Genomic DNA, 21,596 nt, shown 5'->3' with positions numbered 1-21,596 from the left:
TACCAGGTGATAAGCTGGTGAAATGGAGTCACAGGAATCTATACATGTTCCTTTTTCCACAGACCCCAAAAAACAAGCATAGTTAGGAGAAAACAAGAACCCATACTAGAAATGCCAATCTTTTGAATGTACGCTTCTTCCATAAGCAAAAAATGTTACTAAGAATGACACAGTCTGTCAGTTTCAAAAGAAAATCAGAAGTGGGTTGAAAACTGTAGAGATGGGATTTATGGCTCTTTGAAGGGAGCCAGATCGTGTGGATCTGTTCCTCTCGGAGAGCCGTTCAAAAAACTAACCCAAGCTAGCCTGGGGTAACTCATTTTATCTGGAAAATTATCACTGGAAGGAATGAAAAGGTATGATTTGGTTCAAATCATTCAAACATATACATCCCACAAATATATATTCTAGTGGTGATAAAATCACTGAAAGCATCTTTAGGAAATCTAGTATACAAGAGAAAAATATAAATTTATACCACATACTGCAGTAGCTCTGTACTGTTAGTATTGTGTGCATGTATGTAGTATGCCTGAGTGATTTTAGTGCAAATTTTAGAGATAACATCTCACACAAGAATGTTTTGATAGAAAAACTCAATACTTTTACGAAACAATATTTCAAGTATTAGAAAAATAGATACAACTATAATAAATTAGAGAAAAATGTACATACAGCCCACTAATACTTCCAGTTTTAATACTGCAATGGACTGGTGATCTGTCCTGGAGTACATATTGCTGCTTTGTAAAAAATTTAAACCCTGCAGAGGACTCCTGAACTATCCTTATGTGTATAATCATCTCACTCCGATGAGTAGCAAAGGAGGAGATTGTGCGTGCATCTGTGTGAAACATAAGGATAAAAAAAACAAACAGCTCGCAGCTGTGACTCGGTTCCCAACGTTCATGTTAAAGAGCCGTTGAAAAGATTTGGGTCGTTCATAAACGTCACATCTCTATAAACCTGTCTGGGCCTGAAATAAGTGACCCAAAGCAATCAAATTCTACTGGTGGTCAATATTAGTGTATAAACTCTGTCCATTGACACCAGAAAATGAGCTTGTATGTCCCAATTTTATTTATACATCAGAAGTGTTCTCAATGAAGGATGGAAGTTTTCATACCAAAGGTATGCAGGAATCAGTATATTTGGAAGTAGGCACTGTAAAGGTGCCATTGCCAGGAGGATTATCTTTTGGCTCTGACTTGGTTGAAACATGTTGGCTTTTTTTTATTTTGCCATTATAATAAAGGCTTTTTAAGTATTTCCTTCCTCATTTATTAACGTTTGGAGTGTCTGGTTTTCTCTTATTAAAAAAGAACATGTTGATGACCCCAACTTAAAATTGGCCTCATCAGGGAGAAATGCTGCATGGAGAGGGATCCTCTGTTGAGAACACATGCAGAATTAAATGCTATGTTGATACAAAAAATAAATAAATAAATAATGGAAATATCAATCTAACTCTTGTTGTTTTTGTTTTTTTGAGTTTTAAAAACTTTTTTTTTCTGAACACATTTGCATGTGTGGCAAAGGAAGTTGTTTTTATATGCAATTGTTGAAATTTATTCTGGGAAATCTGGAAAAATGAGGCAATTAAATGAGTTTGTTTCAGGGAAAGAAAATAACGGCACGATTGCTGAATTCCACCTGCAGTGTGACCTTAGTTGGATCATTTAACAAGTCTTCCAAGAATTCAATCATAGTCTTTTAATTGTTAATTTAGTTTTATTTACATTTTAACTAATTAGCAATTATTTTGTACTATTTTAGATGAAAAGAGAAATGTTTTAGTGTCTCATGTGGATCTTATTCCAGTGGCATCCTGTAGTTAATGATGCAATGACTTCAGTTTAGGCTCTCTTTAGAAAAAAAAGCATGGTTCTGATGATATGATATCTCTCTGTTCCAGGTCGAAGCTCCCTTTATTCCTAAGTGCAAAGGCCCTGGTGACACAAGCAACTTCGACGACTACGAGGAAGAGGAAATCAGAGTCTCCTTCACAGAGAAGTGTGCAAAGGAGTTTGCTGAGTTCTAGATTCCGACCATGAGTAGCGAAAAGACAGAGAGAGACAGATATGTAGAAAGTCAAAGGGGGTCAAAAGGAGGAAGCTCTAGGGTGGACTGCTAACTTGCTTATATGTAATGGCGACAACAATGTAAAATCCCCCAAAAGGAAAGGTAGGCAAAGTGCAGACAGATCCAACAGAACCAGCAGTGTTGCCTTTTCTGATTGTTTCTCAACTGTTACCTTTTCATTTTATTTACCCCTCTTGTGTTTGTGGCAGGGGCTGGAGAAGAAAACAGGCATAGGTTGTGGCTGTCCAGCTATACGTGTATCTTTTCTGATTGTATAATGACATGTTTTCAGTCTTTGCAGGTTGAGGCATTGATTTTCTGTTGAGGTACTGAATCTGCTAGGCTCCTTTTTTAACGGACCATCTCTACAAGCTTCTCAGAGAGTGATTGTTGTACCTTGTCATCCTGCCCCCCCCCCAAAAATCTCTCTATCCTGAATCAGTCCAAGCAATACCAAGTCCAACAGATGTGCCTATCATAATGCCAACTGGTTGGAAAACTGTGTCGAAAGCATTGGCGCAGAGCTTTGGCCATGGTGGCATCAGCCCTTGTGCCCGTTTGGTTTAAAGCTTGAACACACTCAGCGCCTGCCTTTGTCTGCTCAATGTGGCATGATTATTGGGTAGATGATGCACTCACTGCTTGCGGTCGGTGCAGTGGTGACCTCTTTGATCAGAGTGAATCTGATTTTATCACAGTACACTTCGTCTTCTAGGCCTTACTCCACGTGAGGACCTGTGAGAAACGGTAAACTTGAGGTCTGCATTGAAGTCTGTCTTTCTCTTAGCTGAATTTATTAGAGCAGTTTAAGAATCCTATTGGTGATCATTTTGTCCTTTTTATGTCGATCTCTGTGCTTGTGTGTTACTTAGTGCTCAAGGGTGGGTTTAAAAAGCTGTGATTTAGCAGCAACTAACTGTGGTCACACTCCTGACTATTGTTTATTTAAATCATAGTACATTTATAGCAGATTTCTCTATCTTTACTTATATGTGTATCTTTGTATATAAATATATATATAAATAATGATAGAGAATATTAATCCATTTTCCTCTTTTTCAACTGTGTCTCATAGCTGTGAAACTGAAATAAGATTTCATAAATAAACAATTATGACTTCTGCCAAATTTGCAAACTGAGAGCATTGCAAAGTTTTCTGTATGTAACTATGATGGTGGTGGATTTTAATACGCAAAAAAAGTAGCAAAAATGTCTCAACAAAATGTGCATGTTATTTTTGTACAATATCACTTTGAAAGAAAGATGGCAGAGCGTCATGCTTTATTTGTGCTGAGGTACATGGCATCATGGATAAAATGCTTAACTGACAACATTGACTCTCGGCTGCTCTATTTTGAAGATGGAACTAGGAAGTTCTGCTGGGCTGTGTTCAATATTCAGTCGTAAGGTAACAGTGCAGATAATTTTCTCTGAACGTGTGCTTCTCATATTGATATTTTTTAATCCCTTTCCCCTTCTCTTGTATATACCATCATGTAACACCTTCAGATAGATTTGAAGTCCAACCAAATTATTAGGCGTGTTAAGATTGGAGTGTTTTTCCCTTTTTTTTTTTTATTTTAGCTTTCTATGTAACAAAGAAAGCTATCCTAAAACTGTCCTTTTTTGCCAAGATTATTTCTGTGGATGCAAGACAATCGCAGACCAAATCTTATTGCTGGTTTGTTGACTGAACACATTATGGTTTGATGAAGGATGTTCAACCGCCTCCCACCCCTCCTCCATAAGCCCTAGGTGCTAGTATTTTTCCATCTCACTGAAAAGCTTCTGTGAATTGTTTAATGTGCATCAATTTAATTGTCAGTCTTGTAACATGACATTTTTGAGAATGTTTTTTTGACTCAAAGTGATTTCGCTAGGCTTGAGTCATCACTTTGGCCGTCTCTTAATGTAACTGAGATCAAATGCAGGATAACTTTTGAATGTCTTGATTTGTCTGATGGAAATATTTCAAAGCTGTTTGGAAACATGAAATGTTTTTGTATAATGCATCTCTGGTGAGCCTGGTTTTTCTTGCATGTGGTAAAGCAGCCCAACAGCAAGACATCTCCAGGATCTGAGGGATGTTTGAGAATACAATGTTTCCACAGCCGACAGTCTCATCTCTATGTAACCTTTGTTTTGTTAGAGCATAACTGAGCATTGCAGTGAATCAACAAACAACTTTTTAAGTCTTGCAAATAGTGAAGCACATGCCATACCCTTTCAGATCTCTGATTATTGATCCTTGCTAATTATTTGAAACTTCCAAGACACAATGTAACGCTTTAGAGAGAGCACATGTAAATTTTTTATTTTCTGACAAGACTACAAGTCCTAGATGATTTTGGTGAGTAGAAGGCAACACCAATTGATCCACTTTGGACACTGAAGCCATCAGAATTATTTTTCAATTTACATTTGTTTCCCATGCAAAAATGATTTCTATATGCTTGAAATTTCTCCTATCAGCTTAACAGTATCATCTGCTTTGTGCTAATACTGAATTTTTCTCCTGGGTTTGCCTTCTATTTTCATAAACTTTCCGCACATTCATTCAAACATAACACTTTTTACATCAGAGATGTTTTGCGTTCATATTTTCTAATTGTATTTTCAAAAAATAAGAAAAAGCAAAAACAGAAAATTAATCTTTTTTTTCCTCATGACCTGGGTACAGTGATTGTGTAGTCTATTGTACCTTTTGGGAAACAATACTGTATATCCTTGCCTTTGACAGTCTTAACTATCTTACCCTCTGGAGAACTTGACAGATACCCTTAGAACACAATGAGTATGTTAAAAAAAATATAAAGTAATATTTTGCAAAATGTATCATTCCAATAAACTTTTACTTGTTAAGACTAACATGTCTGTGTTATATCTAAGCTCTGTTCACATGCACAATGTCACAAAAATGTACATGTATACTGGGTTTTTCTTCATGACATACACATCTGAAGGAAAGTAGAAGTTACATGCTAGGGCAAAGGAACATAACTTTTGGTAGGTGAGAGCTGTTGCTGTATTTTCACTGGCCTGTCTGTTATATTGAATGTTTGAAAAGGTGGTGGTGCAATTGAATAATGTAGTGCTGTGTTCATCCTGCCTTTGTTCAAGATCAGCTACCAGCCAGCTTACAGGACACCTTTCCAAAAGTGTTCTCATTGCATTGCCCATATCTGCATCATTTACTTGTGGAAGACCTAGGGAGCTTTCAACATGGCTGGCAAGCAGCTAAGGTAAAGTAAAAGACAATAAAGGGAATAAAGGGATAAAGGGAAATGGATCATAATGCAGATGTATAAAGTAGGGAAACATTAAAATATTTGTAAATTAATAATTCAGCCAGAGAAAGAACACACAAATTAACTTAAAAGAATGTTTTTTTTTTCATGTTTAAAAAATATGTTAAATGTTCCGATTTAATATGAAACCGCATGTTGAACGTCCGCTGTTTTTAAGTCTCGGTGTTTTACCCTTTTTGTTGTTTCGAGAAACTGTCGAATTATAAATGTAAAACTATAACGCAATTATGTCTTTTTCACCACTCTTTCACAGTCTCCTCGAGTTTGTGGTAGGGTAGCTCGCAAAGCTCAAAATTCACAGCTACGCCTTGTGCTTAGTTTGATTCTAACATGGTCCGCACGAGCTGCAGCTTCGTGGTCCATCATCGGCTGAACGTCAACAGTTGTTGGTGTCACGCTATCTCAAGCATGAAACAAAAAGCCACCTTCAGAGCCCACAATGGCGCACACTGGACCAGCGTGCGCGCCCTCGTCTCCCTTCAGGACTGCAAGTTCCACCTTAAAAACCTTCTCGAGTGAAACTTTTCGTTCTAACTCCGTTGGTCCACCTTAAGCGCACACGCAAACGCACTCGCAGGAGGCGTACAGCGAGGTTTCCGCTTCTCAGTTGGGCTCGGACCGCGACTCACGAAAAACACGGTGTGTAACGTGAAAGGTTGACGCACTAAGGTAAGAAAAAAGAAAGAAGACAGCTAAAGTACCGAGCAATAGAGATGTCTGAATCAAAGTACCGCGAGTGGATCCTGGACACTATCGACTCGCTGCGGTCGCGGAAAGCCCGGCCGGACTTGGAGAGGATTTGCCGAATGGTCCGGAGACGACACGGGTCCGAGCCCGACCGAACCTGCGCAGAACTGGAGAAACTGATTCAGGAGCAGACCGTCCTGAAAGTAAACTACAAGGGCTCTATTTCGTACCGAAACGCAGCTAAGGTTCAACGCAGAAGCAGAAAAAAAGACGATGTAACGTTAACCACGGCTGCGAGACGGAGCACGGTGGAAGAAGCCAGTCATTCTGACTTGAGCAACGGGGACAGCGCTTTCGGTCCTGTAGACCAGGACGACGAGGATTTGGAGGTATGTTGTTAGTGAGGAGGAGGCATGTAACGAGATCACATCTCATTGTCATAACATCTTACAAAATGAACAGGTGGAGGCAAAAGCAAGGCGCGACTGTAAAACATGGTTTGCAAAAGCACGGCTTTTTGTGTCTACACGGGGAGTGGTGAGGGGAGTGATTTGCAAGTGCACCCAAAACTGCCGCAGACGGGGAGCGGCGGTTGGACCTCGCTCGAGCGCTATCGAGGTGGAGACGGAAAAAAACGGAAGGTGCGCGTGTAGTCAGAGTATGGCATATTGTACACAGCACCGACTGGAAAGCACTTTTAACGGGCAATGCAAACCCGCAAGTAGAAGACAGGAAAAGTTCTTCCCGTCCGCAACAACCAGAGCCACCATTATCAGCAGCAGAAAGCGCTTTTCAAGCCCCAAACTCGGCGTTGAGCGAAGGGGAGGAGGGGGACTTCACAAAGTTAGCAAGATGTCCGAAGAGCTAGCCTGGAAGTTTGACAGATGTCCCTCCAAAATAATAGTTTCAAAATGCATACTCGCAAGGCTAGATTTTATTCTGAAAACCACAACTGGAAGTACATGGTATGCATTCTCATAAGCTTATAAATGTGGGAGTGGGTGAAGGAAAAAAAGTCTAACATCGCGGATGAAGGAGCCTGATGGGGGACTCTGGGACATTGTTGGGTTGTTGATTGTTTTTTTCCCAGGGGGAAACGGGGGCAACCACCCCAGGCAAAATATTAAAATATCAGTACCATGCTTAATTTGTATGCACATGACGAGACATCACTTCTTCCTTCTGACTTTAATGCATATCACGGTGGTTCGTCCTGTTAAAAGGGCAACCTAATCGATTATCATCACCCAAAAGTAGCCAAAATGAAAGCGTTTGCGGTTATTTTACGCTAAATTCGTCTATTTTTTCGAGTGACTGTCGATTGTCGACGCACTGCATAAAGTCGAAACCCTGGATCCATTATCGGACATGCAGCCAGCTCGGTCACGTCTAATGCTTGGTTTCGTCTGTTGTTGTGGCCTCTCCCGTCCCGATCAGTAATTACATCACTTCTTTGTGCTGGGAAACAGTTTGTTGACACTATTCAAAGAGAAGCCACATCACTGCAAAGTGATAGATTGCGTGAGAGCCGGTAACACGGTGAGACATGAACTAACGTAAAGCCACCGCAAACTGTTCGTCCAGCGCTAGCTGGTGGATGCTCCATCCGATTTGGGTTAAGCTGAGATCATATTCACTTTGTTCACTAAAAGCCGTGTGTGTAGCTATAAAAAAAGAACAATGTGCACTTATTTGAACAGGCTGCTGTCGTGGCTTGTTTCAAGGTTTTACCCATTGGGGTTATATGTAGACAGTGGTGTGTCCGATAACGGAGTCATATGTATTAGTCTTTATGTTCGGTTCTTTCTACAGTACATCGTTGACCCGGTGCAAAGTCAAAGTAGAATAGTGATCGAGGTGACCGCAGCCCCCTTTGCTCGGAGTGCCGCGATGATCTATCGAGTTAAAGCTCGTGTTTCCCCCTCCGATGTGCTTTTTTCGCTGTGGCTCGGCCCCGGGAAGCGCTCCGTTTAAGACCACAGACACAATGGCGAGGTCTTTACCGCGGCTCACAACTCCATGCGCACTTTGGAGGAAATTTGAGCAAAACCAAAAACGCCTCCCTTCGGCCCTTTCTGTGCTCCCCGTGTGTAAGAATTAACAAGCAATAAGGCCTCTAAAGACCGGGACGCACCGAGTATATGGTCTCCTTAATGTCACTCGACGTGAAAACCCTGCTGGGTTGAGATTATCAGGGGGCATTGTGTTTTTTTGTGACCGTGTCTTGGTGAAACTTATGTGAAATGCAGTGCGCGATGGGTGAATACTGTGCAGGCGGCTCTTTTCAGGAGCGGGGCGGGCTTTAGTGCGCTCTTGTGCTCTCGACTGCTGGGTCTTGGACACGCAGTCGCACACTAGGTAATTCTTTACTCAGGGCGCCATCGACTAAAACCCCAGCGAAAGGAATGCGTGCATATTCCTAAACTACTTATGTACAAACAGATAGCACTATAATTCCAAGTGTTTAACTGCGTGGAAGCCCCTTTGCGGCAAAAGATCACACAATCTGTCGCGTAGTGAACACTGCACCGCGAAAGGGGGACGAAGGCATTCAAAGACAATAATTTACAACCTCAGCGGTCAAATTGCGACATCTGTATGAGTCGTGTACGTGTAACATGTTCAGCCTACAATTAGTACTCTGTCATGACAACAACTCAGTGCAGGGTTTTAAGTTGATTTCATAAAATGAACTTAAACAGCTGTTTTCTTCAATCCATTTGATTGTTTCCTATCCACTCAAGCTAGTTGCCCTCATAGATCAAAGTAAAAAATAAGACATACTGGATATAGGCTTGTTTAAATAGTCTCCAGTTAACATGAATATGGTGCTCATATCCTGTTACCATTAAAATTACAAGTAAACAAACCCATTAGGATTGAAATAGTATGATGCTTCTGTTTTGCAGGCTGACACATCCATGGCAATGGACACAGACAGTAATGCAGATGAGGAGGGAGCTGAGGAGAGCCGGGATGGTCAGGATGGACCCTCTCCTGGCCGCACATTTGAAGATGCCTCCATGCACTGCCCCTCTGTGAGAGCTGTTTCTGCGCCTTGCTCCCCCTCTGGCACTCGGCCTGGCCCCGGCCCCGGCTGCAGCCCTGGCTTGGGTCTGGATTGTGTCTCTTTCCAGAAGGTTGGTGAGAGGCCCAGCTCCTTGCCCCCCTCCAGCCCCAGGGCCCTCTCACACAATGACTGGGCCTATCATTCTGCTGTCTGCCCAGCGGAGCGCCAGCACCCAGGAATGCAGAGGGACAAAGGTATTCACCCTGCTAGACATAGTCTAATATGGAGCCCTCAAATATTGTTGCATCTGCACACTTAATGTTTATTTTGCATTGAGTGTGAAGGAAGGATCGAAGCCAGAGGATTGTAAGTGTAGAAAAGCATGGTAGTTCACAGCAGAAATGCTACAATAAATGAGGAGCTGTGGAGATGCCTGGCTTATGAGTCGTTTTCAATATCTTTAAACATGTTTCTTTGGTATAGATACCACAAATGCCACATAACCAGAATATTAAGAATTTTTTACTGTTACTTTTCAAATATGATGTTAAAAAGTCTCAAATCACTGTGTATCTTAAAGAGGGGGTATTATACATTCCGATTTTTAAAAAATAAATATAAAGTCACAATGTTGGGTGTCCATACTCCATGTATGCAAATTTTCAAACCACAAGATAAACGTATGTGGCAGTAATCTTTGAATTATGGTTAGGGTAGACTGTAAACTGATGAAAACGGTTCATTGGGAATCTCTCCGAGATCTTCCCGAGACGAGATTTCGATGGAGCGAACTGATGAGGTCATCGCAATAGGATCTCCTGACTGGTTCATTCGTGCTGCTGGCAAAGCGGAACAGACCGCCTCCACAAGGCCTTTTAGCCATTTAGTAACACAGTAACTGAAAAACTTACCAAACAGAAACGTCCTGCTCTATCCTTCATTGCTGCTGGTTTTCTTCCCCCTCTCTCTCCAAACTATCAGCGTCAGACTCCGGGTCTAACACGGACGTATATCAAAATTCGCCATACTCATTCCTGTTCATTCAAAGTTTACAAATACTAGCATAGCCACATTAGAGGGGGCAGGCACAAAACATTTAGTCCTGCCACCTGCAAGCCTCCTGAAAATCAGCCAATCGGAGGAAAGCAGATCCATGGGGGGGTTAAAGAGACAGCAGCGAAAACGAAGCGTTTCAGACAGAGGTTAAAATAAGGTTTTTTCAGGGCGCCAGTGTGAGAAACGTGAGTTTTTTGAGCTGTAAACCATGAGAAGCTACTATGTGGGTATCAGAGAGATGGTGTAAAGCCTTGAAAAAAGGCATAATACCCCCTCTTTAAAGGATATCAATATTATTTTTAGCTGCTGGCCTAATCTAATGTAAATTGTCTACCTTTCATTATCAGCAGTCACAAAGCCAGCTGTCCTGCCTGTAACTACCAGCCCCATTGCTTTAAAGAACAACGTGAAGAAGGAAGATGGAGGCAAGTTGGAAGACAGTGGCCTTTCATCTGACCAGTTGGTGCCAGACTATGCAGCGGGGCTGGTAATTGGCCTCTTATATTTTTTGTGTCAAATAATACCACCTGTATGTCAACTATTCATTTGTGCTCCTGCTTTACAGTTGACATTTTCATTTGTTGTGTTCAACTGTGTTTGGTCAACAGGAAGAGACCAAGAATGTATCTGATGAAAGACCCCAGTCACTGTCTCTGGCATCTGACAACTGTGAGTAGCATTGTGTCTCTCATTATTTATTTTTATAGCTGCTGTGCAGCCTGCCCCCCCGCTTTTTTTTAAATGCATTGATCAGTAAGTTACTCTCATTACGGAGAATAATTTCCATTAAGAACACATTCAGGGAATTGACTGATGACAGCTTACAGGTACATCTCAAAAAATTAGAATATCATGAAAAAGTTCAATATTTTTTGTCTCTCATTTCAGAAAGTGAAACCCATATATTATATAGACTCATTACACATAGAGTGAAATATTTCAAGCCTTTATTTCTTGAAATGTTGATGACTATGGTTTACAGATAATAAAAAAAAACCAAATTCAGTGTCTCAGAAAATTAGAATATTACATAAGAGCAATAAAAAAAGGATATTTTAACCAGAAATGTCAGGCTTCTGAAAAATATGTTTCTTTCTATGCACTCAATACTTGGTTGATCCTCCTTTTGCATGAATTACTGCATCAATGCGGCGTGGCATGGAGGCGATCAGCCTGTAGCACTGCTCAGGTGTAATGGAAGCCCAGGTTGCTTGATAGTGGCCTTCAGGTCATCTGCATTGTTGGGTCTGGTGTCTCTCATCTTCCTCTTGCCAATACCCCATAGATTCTCTATGGGGTTCAGGTCAGGTGAGTTTTCTGGCCGATCAAGCACAGTAACACCATGGTCATTGAACCAGCTTTTGGTACCTTTGGCAGTATGGGCAGGTTCCAAGTCCTACTGGAAAACAAAATCAGCATCTCCATAAAAGCTTGGGAGCAGAAGGAGGCATGAAGTGCTCTAAAATTTCCTGCTAGCTGACTGCATTGACTGTGGACTTCAGAAAACACAGTGGACCAACACCAGCAGATGCCATGGCAGCTCAAATCATCACTGACTGTGGAAACTTCACACTGGACTTCAAGCAACATGGATTCTGTGCCTCTCCACTCTTCCTCCAGACTCTGGGACCTTGATTTCCAAATGTCATGCAAAATTTACTTTCATCTGAAAGAGAACTTTGAGCAATTGAACAACAGTCCAGTTCTTTTTCTCGACAGCCCAGGTAAGACATTTTGGATGCTGTCTCTGGTTCAGGAGTGGCTTTACATGAGGAATGCCCCATTTGTAGCCCATGTCTATGATTTGTCTGTGCGTAGTGGCTCTTGATGTGCTGACTCCAGCCTCAGTCCACTCCTTGTGAAGCTCCCTCAAATTCTTGAATGGATTTTGCTTGACAATCCTCTCAAGGCTGTGGCTATCCCTCATGCTGGTGCACCTTTTCCTACCACACTTTTTCCTTCCACTCAACTTTCTCTGAATATGCTTGGATACAGCACTCTGTGAGCAACCACATTCTTTGGCAGTGACCTTTTGTGGCTTACCCTCCTTGTAGAGGGAATCAGTGACTATCTTCTGGACATCTGTCAAGCCTGCAGTCTTCCCCATGATTGTGTAGCCTACTGACCCAGACTGAGAGACCATTTAAAGGCTCAGGAAACCTTTGCAGGGGTTTTGAGTTAATTAGCTGATTAGGGTGTGACACCATGACTTTCCAACATTGAACTTTTTCACAATACTCTAATTTTCTGAGACACTGAATTTTGTACCTGTGTACCATGTGCCTGTATGTTCAAAATACCTTACCGTCTGTTATTTTGCCTCAAGGTGTGCTCAAGATTTTTTGAATACTTCTACAAAGTTGTCCCTCTGTTTTGCATCCAGGTGGTGCTCCCTTTAACTGTTAAGTCGCCATTCAAAACACACTGCCATTTTGCTGTACTTAACAATCAACAGAAGTGTAGAAGAGGATATCTAGAGACTTGAATAATTTTAGTTCAGTTCAGAAGAGAATGTATCAGGATTTCTGGTGAAAAAATCACCTCCTTCCCATGTAAAAAAACAACAAAAACAAAACCAGCATACAGCCATGTTTTTTTTGTCTCAGGGGATCTTGCATGATGTGTATGTAGACCATTGATTGTAAATTAAAGCAGACAACAAGTGATCCATTTACCTCCATCTGCAAAAGGGACACAAAAATACCTATATGATATAGGCCTTGTCAAATTGGCCCTTTCCACTAACTAAAGCACAGATTTAACTTATGAAACGTTAAAGATCCCTTAGGATTGGTACCTTCTACATCAGAACACATTCCTTTGTCTGTTTTGAGGAAGCATTTATGGTTATGGAATGTCTGATTACTGCATTATTAGCTCTCAATGTTTTTGCCTTTCCTTCTCTGTTCTGAAAGGAGCCACATTTGTCAACAGAGCTGTCATGACTAGTGATTTTCCTAGGCTAGTGATGTTTCAAATAACTTCTAATCTGGTTAAACATTGTGATTGCACTTAGTCAGGTAGTGTAAAGTTAAAAAAAAAAATCCTCAGAAGACATTCACAATTGAACACTATTTATTTTATATGGAACCAGAGTGGCAGTGGGTAAATGGGGTAAATGGGGTAAATGATGCAACGTTGTTTGACAGAATATGCTAAATGTAACGTCCGCATGCATGTGTTGAACGTGAACGCACAGCCTCTATACAACTTTCTCCCCATTTTCATGACAAAAATAATGCAAAACTACACTGTTCCTAAGAGGTGCAATCAGTTCACCATTGTTTACATTTCACTGCTGTCGGGCCATAGCATCCTATCTCCAAACTCACCACTTTTCAGGGAATTAATCAAACACTGTATTTCTCAAACAAGTTTTGTTTAAGGTACTCCCTGATAGTAGTGGCATTAGGCTTCAGCAATTTTAGTGAGCACTGACCCTTTCAACAGGACACACTTGGAGAAACTAGGCTATACAGTGTAGCAGACAGGTATAGTTTCTATGCTTATTTTAGTGAGTTAAAGGTAAAAATTGGCCAAAAAACAATGCTGGCTTTATTGTATGCTGTATCAAAAATTTTTGAAGCATTTTATTTTTCACCCAGAAAGCGCCTGTGTTTCGCACTATTTTGCAACGTGACGTTTGGCTACTGGCCACAGACCCAAACAGCTGTTCAGATATGCTGAGGAGGAAGAGCACATAGACATAAGCTGAGCTCGCACTGAAAATTGTGCCAAACACACAGGTATTCTGGGTTATTTTCTTTTTTTTAAATTTAATATTGCACACAGTTGAGCCAACATTGTTTTTTGGCCAATTTTTACCTAAAGCTAGCTAAATTACAAATAGAAACTATACCTGTCAGCTATGCTGTACAGCCTAGCTTCTCCAAGCGCATCCTGTTTGAAGGGGCAATGCTTACTGAAGTCACTGCAAGCTGATGCCACTGCTATTGCCAAGAACACTATACAACCCAACTTTAAATACAATGAAATATCCCTTTAAAGAGCACTATGGCAGCATGGCAGTAGCCGTGAACTGGAGCTACTGCAGCTACTAGTGGTAGTTGTAATACTTTCAGATGTCCTTACTCCGACTATAATAAAGGAAATTAATAAGTAGGAAATAGGCCTTCCTGTGGACCTCTAGCTGGCATGGACTATTTGTTGCTGCTAGTTGTGTTTGCAGGCAATAGTGTGTGAGATAAAGATGGTGAGATCTGCTTTGTTGCTGTTTGTAGTAATTTGAAGTGTGAAAATGAGACAATAGATATGACTTCAACCTCTGTAAGACATTTGTCTGTCCCGACTTACCTCATACAGCTTGAGCACTCAGGTTGTGCATAACCATACAGTTTGAGCACATAAATTCTGTGCTCACAGCTGGCAACTGGCATTCCAGCACTACTGTTACAGTGACAGAGTATTTGATTAGTATTGTGGGCCACAAATAAAACATATTGAGAGTTAGATTATCCGATTAGTTATTGTGGTGCTAACTACTCTGGGACTGGGTGTTTCATTGTCTTTTTTTTAACCAGCTAATTGCATGCATACCTAGTCATAATGTTAAATAAGCTCTTTGTATTCTTATATCTAATAACTAATTAAATCACATCTCACAAAAATAGTACCCTATTATATGTATGAACATGATATAAGAAAAAGGGTTTAAGAGAAGTTTGACCCATATCCCATCTGTTAACATGGAGAAGGCAGAGTTTGTTACCTGTACTGCAGCCAATAAGAAGGGAACGGCTTTAGATATTGTGATTGCTAGATACAATATTCAATCTAGGGTATAACGGTGGTTCCCAGCCTCGGTGGAGCCTCCCTTAAAAACAAAACTTTCTAAAAGAACAAAAGGAAGAGCCTTTGAGAACTCCAACCCAACAAAAGAAAAAAAAGTAAAGACAGCTATTAAAAAAATAACATACATTTTGATTTATTTTGTTTGAACCTGAATTGTAAGTGCAACAGACTATGTAGCCTAATATTATTTTGGAGGGATTTTTTTTATAGTTCTCCAGACTTTTGCAGAAACCATCCAATAAGTTTGTTGAACATTGTGTTAATAAGTGCAAATCTAATTTTGACAATCTTAGAGTGGACAGAACATTGTAACCCCTCCTTTCAAGAATTTTGGTGTGGGGCCCCACCAAGGGGGCAGACCCCAGGTTGGGAACCAGTGGTGAAAACAAGAAAACATCTTGCTGTGTTTTCAATACAATGCCTTTAGAGTTTCTTTATTGAAAACAGAAATATGACATCCAAATTTTAGTATTATTAGAAGTATTATTACTGTAGATTTCCCTCCTTAGTGAGACATTGCAAAGGGACCTACAACAGTTCTCCTGTGGCATAAGGGACAACAAACAACACTGAAGTGTTTTGATCACAGTACTAATTCCATGCCACTTTGTTCAGGTCTTGTGCTGTAACCGGATATGGTTTAACATAAAGGAGCAGTTCTTTTCTCAAATCTGAAGCTTCCTCCCTGTCATGTGTCACATGTATGAAGACAGCCCTGCCAGCATCCTGGTACAGTGTAGTAAAGGCTGCTGTATCAACTTTCATTTACTGCTCTTCCACTGTACTGAACCGTGAACAAACTCTAATAGAAAAATATACTGTACCGTGACAGTGAAGGCCTTAGGCTTCTGTACCTGAAGCAAAGAGAAGGCATCACCTCAATTTCATCACAAATCTGCTTCCATTTGTTCAACATCTAACTCCTCAATGAAGTATGTGATTTATATCAACAGAGGAAGTGTTTTTGTTGAAAAAAATTTAGTTAATTGTTCATCCTGATGCAGAACTTGAAAGGTTAGAATCATAGCTCTCATAGAAATTCCTGTCTTTGATGGGATCAGCCATTTGAATTTAACTCCCCTCCTGTGGCCCATTTTAGGTTTTATTTTATGTTACCAAAGTTGGAGCACCTCAATTTAGATTTTGCAAATTATATGGGGCCTAAAGGTAGTAATACTGTAGCCATTTGTTGCATATTTATAAGACCATGAAAAAGAGACAAAGTAGAATTTGAAGGGAGATTAAAAGTGCAGGTAATTTGGACTCCAATCAAATCTCAATGATGTTTGGCACTGCTGTGTTCTCTTTTCTAGGACAAAGCAGTATACTTGAGTGTTTCTCCCACACTCTTTCAAATTGCCACTGTTGTCAAAACCAGTGGAACAAAATCTGTATGGGGTTTAAGCTATTATTAAAAAAAATGCAATGCAGAAATTATTATAACTAAATTTTAAATCAGTGTGGCAGTAGAGGCAGAAAATGTGTGATTATTAAGCTTTTGTTTTTGTTCGCAGGTACATTGAAGAATAAGTTGGATACACCCTCCTTTACAGCAGCCGGAGACAGTCTTCTGAATGGAGGCAAAGATGAAGAAGTGTTAGTATTCTGTTATCAATTAATTCTTTTTCCCTTCAGAGTTGCATCTACTATTACTGTCGTCCCTTTCTGCAGCTGTCTAAAAAGTTTGCAATGTTTCAGTTAAGCACTAAACCTCATGTCTGAGTTGTTGTGTTATCTTCCTCCAGCTCTGTAAAGAAGGAGAAGGTTGGACAGAACTTGCTGCAGTGGACTGTGGCAGATGTTGCTAGTTACTTCTCAGCAGCAGGCTTTCCTGAGCAGGCTATGGCTTTTCGAACACAGGTCAGTGTCAGTGTACCATCACAAAACTATCACAGAGGGAGCTACCTGTTCACTATAAACCTCACATATTCCATCAAGGCTGAGGGCCTGACTCACTTAGACTGGATTGTGGTGGCTAATAGCACCAAAAATTGTGCATGTTTTCTTACTCCTGCAAACTCCTCAAAACTCCTCAACTCTGTCTCAAGGTGTAATTCACAAAGCACATAAGGTAATGATGGCACAAACCTCTTAAAGACGTGTACTCTATGCAGTTTGCCCTTGTTTTGTGTAGGAATTGGTGTAGAAGCTATCTTCAAATTTACTCTGCACAGAGCTCCCATCTCATGCTGTTGAGCATAATTTTGTTGACCTAACGCCCGTTTCAGACTGGGAGCATGACAAGCGCGTCTCTACCGCGACATGCCTGGATTTTCAGTTTGATTGCATGTTAACAAGTCAGGGCTTTCAGACTGCCTAAATGTGTGCCGCATTTCACGCGCCTGATACGCGCAGCTCAGGCACAGAGAGTTTAGAGATTCAGAGTCTTGCCTATTTTTTCTGTGCACCGAGTGCAGCTATGGACCATATTAGACAGGAAAATGATAAATGGAGACATATTTACATTGTTGTAGCACATATGCACATAGAATATGTTTACAATGTGTTTCTTGATAACCCAGAGGAAGGCCACAAGCATACATGCGCCTGTTTGATAAAGTTGTTCTCTAAAGAGCTACTATTATTGAGACTTTCTCTCTCCACGCTGGTAGAATATGTCACTGCAAAGTCAAACACAGTAAGTGCTTTTCTGGTTTTTGCTTTTCAAATCAAAAGCCCTGTTTAGCATTTCTGTAGAGAAACTTTCACTCCTAACACGCTCCCAGTCTGAAACGGGCTTAAGGGTGGTGAGCGAGGAGTAGTGGGACTTTTTCAGGGTGTGTTTTGATGCTAGACACAAAAATGTAATGTGAGTTTCAGCATATACAGCAAAGCTTCCTCTCTGAAATAAGCAAAGAAGGACAACTTAAAAAAAGTAAAAGAATAAAAATAAACTTTGACTCTTATCATGCATATCAGCTCCAGACTGTCCCCACAGATGTGGTTGAAGGATTTGGGTAGTTGACAGTCCTGGACTGATTTAACCTCTGGTTACATTGGTAACTATAATATTGATAATGTAAAGTAATGTTTAGAGACATTATTATCAGAGGATTTATTTTTATGTCATGTGGGATGTTATATTTTCCTAATCACTGGAAAGTTTTTGTACAACATCTTGAAAATAATGTTGCAAAGTTACCACCATTCCCAACCAGTCTGAACAGATGGTTATTGCTCCACAATAACGGCATTTGGCTGTTAATGTCGGTGTTTGTGAGTTAGAGGCTTTTTGCAGTGAGGCCAGTTTGCACAGAATGGGAGCAATTTTTCACCAAATGACTGCATAATGTCTCATTCATAAACCCACAAACAGCACAGGTGCACAGAATACTCTTTGATCTGTAGTGGATTAATGGGACCATTCATCCTCTGCTTGTATTTTGTGAATTAGCTCATGTCTTTTGACCCATTTGCACAGGTCAGGTGGGCCCAAAGCTGCACAGTCCTTTTGTGAATAAGGCCCTAAGTATGTTTTGAGATATAAAGTGTTTTCCATGATCAATCTTGTTACATAAATTGGGTTTTCACTTAAATTTGGCATGTATGAACTCCACATACAACAGTTATATAAACTTAGCACAAAAAGTAAGGTAATTTGTGTTTGGTAGATTATGTTTTTGGTCATAACAATGTTTCTTGGCAATAAACATTATACCTTTCAAAAGTCTGTTTATTTCCATGTAACTTGTGACACATTTGTAAGGAACATGCATTTATGGGATGAGCAGCAGAGCTGAGTATGTGGGTTGCACACATTTGCTAAATTTTCTCTGCCAGTACCAAGCAGCTTATTCTGTCATTGACTCTTGTTTGGTGTTGTTTGGTGGATTGGGTGATTGAAGTCTGAAGAAACAACAGCCTGGCACCACATGCTGGTCCCCAGCCTGGTTACATACTGCTGTAGGATGGCATCACATTCTTCACCCAGCATTTGTTGAAAGTCAGCCAGAGCTGTTGTATTGTTGGTCACTCAGGCACAAACAGCATGCCCAAGCTGATCCCACAAGTGTTCAATGGGGTTGAGGTCTGGACTGTTCACAGGCCATTCCATCCTCTCCACTGCTAAATTCTGGAGATAGTCTCTGATAAACCCCGCTCTGTTGGGGCGAGTGTCTTCGTCTTGGAGGATAGAGTTCGTTCCCCGACTGTGGAGATTTGTGATTGTCACCAGTTGCAGAATCTTATCTCGATATCTGCCACCATTGAGATTGCCTCCAGTGATGACAAGCCTTGTTTTTCCAGTAAGGTAGGGGCTGCCCATACCATGATATGGTCTCCACCAAAGCTGTTACTGTATCAGTGTAGTTATCATAATAGCGTTCTCCACTTCTTCTACATTCTTTGAGCCTGTGATCGAACTGCCGCTGGCAGAATCTGGATTCATCGCTGAACACAACAATCCCCCACATGTCAGGTTCCAGTGACATGTTGCCAATACCAGCACAAACGGGCCTGATGGTGAAGGGCAGTCATGGCAGGCTTCCTGTCATAACTGCCCATGCATGGAGGAGACACCTACTGACCATTGCAGCAGGGCCCATACTCACAGGTGCTGAAAGCACAAAACAAGAGTTAATGGCAGCAGCAAAATAAGCTGTTTGGCATTAGCAGAGAAGACCATTTTTTATTGGGTGCAACTCACATACTTAGCTCTGCTGCTCATCCCACAAAAAAAGGCTTCACAAATGTGGCACCATTTAGACCTAAATAAACAGGCTTTCCAACAGTGTAAGAGTTATTGCCAAGACTCATTGTTACAACAAAGAAATAATCTACCAAACACAAGTTTCCCTACTTTTTGGACTAAGTTTATGAAACCTATTTAAAGATGCATCACTGTATGTATACTGAAAGATAGCAGGCATTTAAAAAGTCAGCTGTAAATGTTTATTTTTCTCCCCAACAGGAAATTGATGGCAAGTCCCTTCTCCTAATGCAGCGCAGTGACGTGTTGACTGGTTTGTCCATCCGACTCGGCCCTGCCCTCAAAATCTACGAGCGCCACATTAAGGTGCTGCAGAAGACCCACTTCCTGGAATACGAAGATCTCTGAAGTGATGACTCACAAGACAAACAGAAAGACAAACAATGCTGCAGTGACCCAAACGTGCATGCAGTGCCCTCTCCCATCCGGGTCCTGCCACCCACCTTCATATACAGACTATGTAGAGGGTGAGTGGAGGGAGATGGCAGCGGTGGAATTAGCTTTCACTGTGAGAATGACCAGATACTGAAAGACACTCATCCTACCTCTCATTATGGTCTTTCGTATTCAAATGGTTTTCATTTCACATACAATATGTGACTATTCCATTGTGTTTTCAAAGAAAGAGAGAGTTATGTTCATAGTATGTTTTAAAATTGAGGACCAATGATGTTTCTGCAAGTTCAAGTGATTGGCGAAGTTGAAGGGGATTGAGCCTTGCACATTTGGACCATCAGAGACGTAAATGCATACTGCTGGGAGCAATATGTGCAAAAGTTTTGGGTCTATAATGAAATACTGGCTGATAGTGGCTCAATAATTCCTCCCAGCATTCTTGTTTTGTCCCTAATGGTACCATCTCTTTGCCCAGATACTGTTGTTACATCACATAAATAAACATAAAGCACATTTAATGTGCTTTATCCTTTTCTCACGCTGGAAATAGAATACAATTTCATCAAAGTATATGCCCCGTTAAGTCAGAGTCTACATAGCTGCATCAAAAGCCATCAAAAGCCTAGTTCCTGACTTTTCATGTCACCAAAAGATGCTGATGTTGAATTGTGTCTTCAGTGTCCCTGAGGTATATACAATACTATCTAATACTACCTGCTGTCAAGGCAATATTTTGCATTTTCCTCCTTTTTCATGTCAATTTGATTTGCTTGTGGTCCAACTTAATGCATTCTGGGGAACAACTGCAGATATGTGACCAGGAAATCTGTAGCCTAATCTAATTTACTTTCATGCATATGCGAAATAAGGTAATAAACTTGGGAAACATTTATTGTTATAGTGAATATATTGTTTTAAATTCAATACAGCTGCTCGGTGCCTGTTTGCAGAGCAGCTTTCTTGATCAAATGCAATATTTTATGTTATCACCTATGTCTAAGTTGTCCGGTGTTTTTTTGTGTTTCTATGCTAGTCGGCCTCTTGAATTGGAACATTCCATGATGTAGTCTACATCACTTGTGTATCTCTTGTCATTTTTATCTCTGACATCTTCATCATCTTTAACCTCTTCCAGAGTCACAAATAAAGCTTGTGTCTCCCTGTTCAATTTATTTAATTTTTATTTTTTTGTGAAAGTTATTAAATTCATTTTTTTATAGTCAGTCATTGAAGTAGGTCAGTGTCACCTAGAAAGGGTGCTAGGACAAAGTGATGGCCCACAACCTTCTAATGGAAACAAGCTGCTGACTTGAGATTCAAATACTGGGCTAAGTTTGTTTCTCTGGCTAAAATATTACAGGAAGATGAAAGGCTTTCAATAAATAAGTATTATGAATCGAGTTCCTCATTTAAATCAAATGTTCAGCCTATGCAAAGTACAGAAAGGAACTCCTCGTCTAATTTTGGTGGCACAATCAGTTTCTGTCAGCAAAAAATAAATAGGAAACAATTGCACAATGCTTACAATGCACAAATA

General features: G+C 40.6%; 2 protein-coding genes across 3 annotated transcripts in view; both read left to right on the top strand.

The window, feature by feature from the left end:
- prkacaa (protein kinase, cAMP-dependent, catalytic, alpha, genome duplicate a) overlaps positions 1 to 4,948 on the top strand; it is a 30,849-nt gene extending 25,901 nt beyond the window's left edge. For both annotated transcript variants that reach the window (XM_041817293.1, XM_041817292.1), the window contains exon 10: positions 1,916 to 4,948. In XM_041817293.1, coding sequence (XP_041673227.1) covers positions 1,916 to 2,041 — 126 coding nt within the window. In that variant the 3' untranslated portion in view covers positions 2,042 to 4,948. The remainder of the gene's footprint in view (positions 1 to 1,915) is intronic.
- Positions 4,949 to 5,951: 1,003 nt separating this feature from the next.
- samd1a (sterile alpha motif domain containing 1a) lies at positions 5,952 to 21,227 on the top strand. The gene is made up of 7 exons (XM_041778198.1): positions 5,952 to 6,466; positions 8,987 to 9,341; positions 10,491 to 10,630; positions 10,752 to 10,812; positions 16,470 to 16,551; positions 16,701 to 16,815; positions 19,865 to 21,227. The coding sequence occupies exons 1-7, from the start codon at positions 6,104 to 6,106 to the stop codon at positions 20,009 to 20,011; spliced, it is 1,263 nt and encodes a 420-aa protein (XP_041634132.1). The 5' UTR covers positions 5,952 to 6,103; the 3' UTR covers positions 20,012 to 21,227.
- The last annotated feature ends 369 nt before the right edge of the window (positions 21,228 to 21,596 follow it).

The sequence above is a fragment of the Cheilinus undulatus genome, linkage group 21, assembly GCF_018320785.1.
Source record: "Cheilinus undulatus linkage group 21, ASM1832078v1, whole genome shotgun sequence".
Lineage (NCBI taxonomy): Eukaryota > Metazoa > Chordata > Actinopteri > Labriformes > Labridae > Cheilinus > Cheilinus undulatus.
Note: the sequence above shows the minus strand (reverse complement) of the source record. Positions and strands in the feature narration are given on the sequence as shown.